This window comes from Morone saxatilis, unplaced genomic scaffold, assembly GCF_004916995.1.
Source record: "Morone saxatilis isolate NCDOM2014 unplaced genomic scaffold, NCSU_SB_2.0 Contig19, whole genome shotgun sequence".
Lineage (NCBI taxonomy): Eukaryota > Metazoa > Chordata > Actinopteri > Moronidae > Morone > Morone saxatilis.
In genome coordinates this window covers 16,386,295-16,393,364 of record NW_023339751.1, presented here as the reverse complement: position 1 = coordinate 16,393,364, position 7,070 = coordinate 16,386,295, and the positions used below count along the sequence as shown (strand labels likewise).

The 7,070-nt window shown below is 39.1% G+C and overlaps 1 protein-coding gene across 1 annotated transcript in view; it reads right to left on the bottom strand.

Annotated features, from left to right (window-relative positions):
* Positions 1 to 1,058: 1,058 nt before the first annotated feature.
* The window catches only part of camkmt (calmodulin-lysine N-methyltransferase), a gene marked incomplete in the record, with an annotated part of 102,827 nt that continues 96,815 nt past the window's right edge, over positions 1,059 to 7,070 (bottom strand). Inside the window, 1 exon segment of the mRNA XM_035663704.1 lies at positions 1,059 to 4,959. Within this exon segment, the coding sequence (XP_035519597.1) occupies positions 4,861 to 4,959 (99 nt within the window).

Genomic DNA, 7,070 nt, shown 5'->3' with positions numbered 1-7,070 from the left:
TACTCCCTCTGTCCCCTTCTTCCTCCTCCCTGTGCTCGCCTTTCTCCCCCTCTCCTCTTTTCCTTCCCTCTCCATCTTGACACAGTGCACTGAGCCTAATCGTGGATAATTGGGTGGGAGGGGCAGTGGGCCGGCCCTGCCTTTGTGTGCAAAGGGCAAGTGGTCAAGTTAATGGGGCCCTTGTGTCGAGCCGGGAGCACTCTGTCTCTCTCTTTTTCTCTGTTCGATCACTCACTTGGCCAGTCAATCTCAGTCTCTCAGTCAGCTTCTCTTTTCTTTCACGGCTGAAGCTTTTTCCCCGCTGTTTCGATCTACTTTCACCTCATTTCCAGCTGTCTCACTTCCCCTTTCCTTCCAGCCATTCGGAGTGTCTTGTCCCATTTCTTTTCTCTGTTTCTCCCCTGCCTTCTTGTCTTTTTCAGCCTTTTTCTGTGTCTTTTCTCTGTATGCAGCATTTTCTATCTCTTCTCTGTCTCTCCGGCAGAGTGTTGGGGAGGAGAGAACAGCCCTTTTTAAAATATCAAAAGACAGATCAGGAGGCCTTGCTGGTCCCTCCCTTTCTGCTAACTCTCCCTCCCTCCTTCTGACTGATAAACAGAGTGAGCCTGCAGGATTAGCTGCTATGTACTGCCTTCCCTCCCTCCTTTATCCCTCTCTCTTTTCTTCCTGTGGAGGAGTAGACTGTTGACTGGGCTTGATATATGTGTGTGTGTGTGTTGTGTGTGGTGTGTGTGTGTGTGTGTGTTACCTTGTCTGGCACCAGCTTAGCCTGCAGGGGACCATTGTGTTTGAAACACAGGCCATGGCCGATCTAGGCCTGAAGGAAACTTTATTACATCTGTTAACACTGGATTTAATAATGGAACACACACATTTTTTTTCACAAGCAGCTTTGTCAGCTGTCTCCACATGATAACCATTAAAATTATACACATCTGCAAGGTGACAGAATATTGTCTTTGTTTTTGTGATCCTAAAATGTTGAGGTAACATTTATTTTGTAATAATTAATTACAATACAAATTTCAATTATGAGCAGGGTTTTATTAATTAAATAATGTCGTAGCTACAGATGATGTATGAAATTGTCCGTTGTTCATTGAAAAAGAAAAAATGTTAGATATCTTGAAGAAAATGTTTTTATTTTTATTTGTTCACAAAATCACTCATCCTTAGACTGCAGTGACAGCATTGATTACAGTGAAGCAGAGGAAATTTGATATAGGCCTACTGAACAGACAAACTCACTATGTGAGGCCATGTCCACACTAAAGTGGATACATTGGAATATTTCATTGAAGTAAACAGGTTTATGTTTGTGTCAAACCCCAAAACAATATTAAAATTAAAAAGCTATAAGCCACTCTACAAGACCATGCACAGAACACTTGAGCCAGACCTTTACACCAAATCACATGATAATTGTACATTAATATTTCTGAAACTGTCCGGTGTCCCTACACAGTGAAATGCAGCAGAAGCAGCTTAAACGTTTTGAGTGCAGAAAGAAGGCCCAAATTAAAAAGAATAGATCCAATTTGAAATCAATCTGAATTAGTGTGGACATGGCCTGCAAAACAATTCCAAGAATTCAGTATTATAATCAAAATAATAGCATAGCTGAGACACCCCACAACACAGTGACATAAATCTGTTTGGAGCATTAGAGCATTCCTGTATGATGTTTGCCCAATTCTCAGCAGCAACACAGATCCTCGTCTCTGGCCTATAACAACTGTTGGGTTTCTCACTATTAATGTTATTAGCCAGCAAATCCAAATAAAGACTACACGACCTTCTCTGAATAATACTGACTATGAGTTGTTTCTGTCTGTCAATGTCACAGTGAGAGGTGGTAACTGTCCGAGCACACAGCACTAATATCACAACAAGAAGTGATGATATCACTTGTGAAAACGTGACATCACAGCAGAGGGCACAAGGGTGCACCAAGTTTTTTTTTTTTTTTTTGCCATAAATAGAGGCAGTGACGTTGGAAGAAGCAGCGTGGATGTCACAGTAAACAGTGTGTTGTAAAATTACACCACTGTTAGTGGTGGTGATGTCACTAGACAGTGATGAAGTCACTTTACTGGTAGTGTTTCTGTGTTAGCCCACAGATATCAAAGGTGTACAGAAAGCTGCATTACAGATAAAAATGTAATTAAATATACTTCTAAACCCTTTGCAATGGGAACATTTTTGCAATGCAATTTAAGTCCTCAAAGCATTGAGACCACTGATAAAACTGGCTTAATTTACTTTTCTGAGTAGTTACACACAGGGAATACCTCTTATTTCTGAAGGTGGATTATTCCGTTTCAACATGAGGAATGTAAACAGCAGCCACTGGGAGATACTGCATAGCTTCTTGGCTGTTGTATACAGCAATGGATCACAGTGAAATATGGAAACACCTCACTAGTGATAGATAGGTATAACTTTAGGCTTGACACTTCAGGAAAACAGGGAACAGCTGAATGCATTGGAAAAGACCTGAGTGAAGCAGTTAATTGTGCTGATAAAAAAAAAGAAATGCCAACAGAAAATAGAGGAGCATGGTCTGAATGTGTGAAGGTTTTTCGCTTGAAGCTATCAGGACATTGTGTGACTTTCATGAACTATGTTTGATCTATTTAAAAAATATTCTAACCCCAAATGTCCACTGGATGTGGCTGCACAGTGTTCCTGTTCAAGCAGCTAAATATAATATTGAATATAATATTCAAATATTGTTTTGAGTGGTTTGGCTGACATTTTTGTGTTTTACATGCATACACACAAACATATTTGCAGCTCAGTTATGATCATTGGAGTAACACTTTGAGTTATGGAGCGCAGCATGCCATCTTTGTATCTATCTGAGTAGTGTATATTAGCAGAATTAAAACCGGAACATTCCTTTTCCTGCTTTACAGACCTAACTGGAGAGGTGACATAAACAAACAGAAAAATATAGTTGTGTTCTATACACATAAAGACTAAATCAATAACAAATTAAGACAACATTAAATATGAATGTTCCTGTCAACTGTCATTATGTAGGCAGTACATACATTCAAAATGTAAATGTTGCACTTCAGAGACACCAGTAGCCCCTGCACAAATAGGCCCTGAACTTGGAGTTGGCAGCAGACTGTCTGCAACCAGTGGACATTGGGGGTACATACAAGGAAAAAAAGAAAAGAAGAAGAAAAAAAGATGCAAAGAAACCCTGCTCTGTATAGCATATGACTTTTTCTATCTATTCCACAGTATTTGGGTCACTTGTCAATAAATGTGAGTAGGAGTCATTGTAGTCTCTCTCTCTTTCTGTCTCGCTTTAGACACACGCACTTCCTGAAGGTGGTTTCAGACTAGGAGCTTTTAGAAGCTGCCACAGGATCTGATTTTTGCCAGTCTGATGACTCATTTTAAGCTTTGAAAGCGCGAAATGTTTGCGAATGAAGTGACGTAGGATTCAGCTGGCGACTCAAATAGACTCGCCAGCCCCAGTTATCTTTGAAATCCAGCGCTGTCAGTGCGAGCTGGAGCAGTCATGACAGCAGACAAAATGGAGCTGCGTTTTGTTTTTGAAATCCATCAGTAGCAACTTTTTAACAAACTAGCAGTAAAGCAGGAGGCGGTGGTGATGTTGGTGGGATTGGAGAGTCAGAACATGTTGTACAGTTCACAGATTATAACACCAACAGAGCTGTGTAATAAATAAAATGACATTATGTGACGTACAGTGTATTACTTATTATTATCAGTGGTGATGTTGCTGTGGAATATGCTAGCTGTAGTTCCTGGGCAGCAAAAACTGCTCCTCAGTCTGAAAGCACCTTAATGTATTAATGCACTGTTGTAAGTAACGCACAAAAGAAGTTATTAAAACTGACCTCTGACTGGGATGAATAAGTTCTATTAGAAGAAATTAAAGTAGCGGAAGAAGGGAACAAAGAAATAAAGGAAACGCACAGGAAACTGTGAGTTGCTCCACAGTCTGTGATAGTGAATGAATTAAAGCTGGCCTCCATGCTGGGGCCAGAAACACAGTGGCATAGGTTAATACTGACAGTTAAAGAGGGCCAACAGACTGAATAACTGACACCTACAGTAGGACTGACGGAGGAAATGCCCATGAAACTCACTGACTGAACAGCTAGTTAACTGACTAAACTAAATTGGCTTGTTAGCTTTAATGATAACTAGATAACTGGATAATTAACCAGCCATATAAGATAACTGAATACTGACTGTTTATCTATCTGGCTGTCCAGAGGACTGTTTGGCAATGTGGTTCACTTTCGTGGATGGTTGATTATTCAAAGGGATAACTAGCTGATTAGACTGATTGATTAATGATTGTGATAATGAAGTGTTAGGTCAAATGGTTTGACCGACTGACTATTTTGAGACTGACAGTAGTTATTTGGCATATGGCAGATGGTTAAAACATACTAGGTCAGAATAAATCCGCCTCTCCTTTTCTTTCTCCCAGCTGCAGTGAAAGTATCCCCACTGCTTTGGAAATGAGGTTGTTCCCCACAAACACTTCAAACTACAAAACATGCACGCCCAAATATTGTCCAAAGCCATGCACTATCTGATAATAAACGCTCTCAGTGGCCAGTATCAATATGAAAAATGTCTCCAATATGACCACAACTTGATTCGCTCTGTGCCAATTTGACTAAACTTTGCAACAAACCCTACTCTACCGTAGCTTAATACTGCTCTTTCAGTACAATTCTTCCTCCTCACTTTGATCACTCATGGATCACATTGTTGATATGACTCTGTAGGCTCAATCCATCTTAAATATCCAAATGCATGTGGAGTGGTAGTGTGTGGAGCTGAGGGCTCACTTGTTTTGGTTTACTGAGTGTGGCTGACAGGTTGAGGTCCTTTGGTCAAGGTGATGAGGAGAGGATAGTGGATGTTCTCATCGTATACCTCTTTTCCCTCTCTCAGCATCTGGAAAGTACACAAAATGAAAAGCATTAACACATACTAAATATTTTACATTACCTTTGTTGCATGTCAATCTCTCCTCCCTCTCCCCTCAACCCCTGTCTACTGTCTGCCATTGAAATTAAGGTGAAGATACCCCAAAAACTACACAGTTTTAGTACTTCCATGTCCAAACATTTCTCTAATGTTATTGTTCTTCTCTCTGAACCTTTAATTTGAAAACCCTGTCAAGAAAATCATACTTCCAACATGACAGATTCAATCAAGATAATGTGTAATTACAGTATGTAATGGAGCTCACAAGCAGATAATGTTGAACTTTTCTCTTCACTTTAAACATGAATGTGGAGGGTTAGCATGAAACAATAACACACCACTTTTATAAATAAAACCATATCAAATTCTAGGCACAATAACAATTTGTTAGGTACCATTAGTATTTTGTTTGTTTGTTTATATTTATTAACATAAAAAAAAAAATCAAGACAAAATAATAACCTTATACACAAATTCAATGAATAAGTCCTTATAAACAACACATGATTAAATCTCACAAAGAAATACGAGTAAGTATACACTTAATTCTACTTATTTATTTTTATTTTAAATAATTTCCCCCTGGGATTATTAAAGTATTTCTGATTCTGATTCTACCCTTTCTCTTCTTCTTGTCAGTTATATTATAAACTTTAGCTCAACATATATTTATATAAACACATACTGTATACACCCATTTGAATACCTGCCACATTGCACTGCAAGTTTTATTCATCTTTTTGTGACGTAAGATCTTTAAATGCAGAAATTCTGACATTTGAGAAGGTGGAACTAGAGAACTTTTTGGCATTTTTGCTTGAGAAATGATGATTAATTGATTATCAGAATAGTTGCTGATTATTCCAGCTCTAGTGAGCATACACTCACACTCTCAAACACACACACACACAGCTTTGTAGGGTGCCCATGTCGTGCCCACTTGGTGCCCTTTTAAGCAGACTTGGCAGTTCGGGCATGCACCAGCTAATCAGCTCGCTCAGCGTCTGGCCAAATGATCAGAGATTTATGAAAGTGAGTTTAGTCGGCTGCTCATGTGAGAGTGTGTGACTGTCTGTGAGAGTGTGTGGTGAGACCAGGATAGGGGAAAACTGTGTGAAAAGGTTTCCTGACAACAAACAAAAACTCAGACTGACCCAAAATCCCCTCCCGTCAACGGCATGTAAGTGCTATGCAAGTGCTCATCCATCCAACTCAAACCTACTCACATTGCAAACTCAACTGCTGACTGTGTGCTGTTTTCCAACAAATTAGGCTATTTTCGCAGCACTCATGAAAATCATAATGTTGTGGGTCACAGTTGTTCTTATTTTATATTATTTCAGTTTTTCCAGCATCAAAATATCTGGATCAGCTTGTGAGTCCTTTAAATGTGTTCCACACTGCCACTACAAAACTACAAGACATAATTGTTCATTTCAACTTATAATAATAATAATAAAATGATGATTTCATTAATTTAAAAATATATATAACTTCAACTTCTTCATGAAAGTGACTGTAGAGGTTAACAGGGCAGTTGTATACACAGTTATAAATGCATGTGAATTTCAGTATAGTGTGTGTCTGTGCAGGTAGCATGTAGTAATGGTATTTGAAGATTCATTTATGTGGTTGTTAGGAGGTATTCAGGCTGACATTAGCACTGCATGAAAGTCTTCTATTCACTTCAATGAGACCACCGCTTTGACACAATGGGGATGCCGACTCCAGTCAAGTCAATTGTATTTAAAGAGCACAAACAAAAAAACAAACAGGTGTTGACCAAAGAGCGTTAAAGGGACATTTAAAATACAATTAAATAATTAAAACCAAAAATAAATATTAAAATAACTTTTTATTTTATCATCCCGCATAAAAGTTTAACCTGGCCCAACTTTTGCGTTTTCCAATTTCTTCCTTTTTGTTTAATATATACAAACTGCTTGGGTATGCCTCTCTCTTTCGGTCCCTCCCTTTCTCCCCCAGTGCCCTTCATGTGCGTTATCTTCCTGTGGCCATCCCTCCAGGCACCGGCCTGTGGTTGAACCTGTGACCCCCAGAGAGAGAGAAAGAGAGAG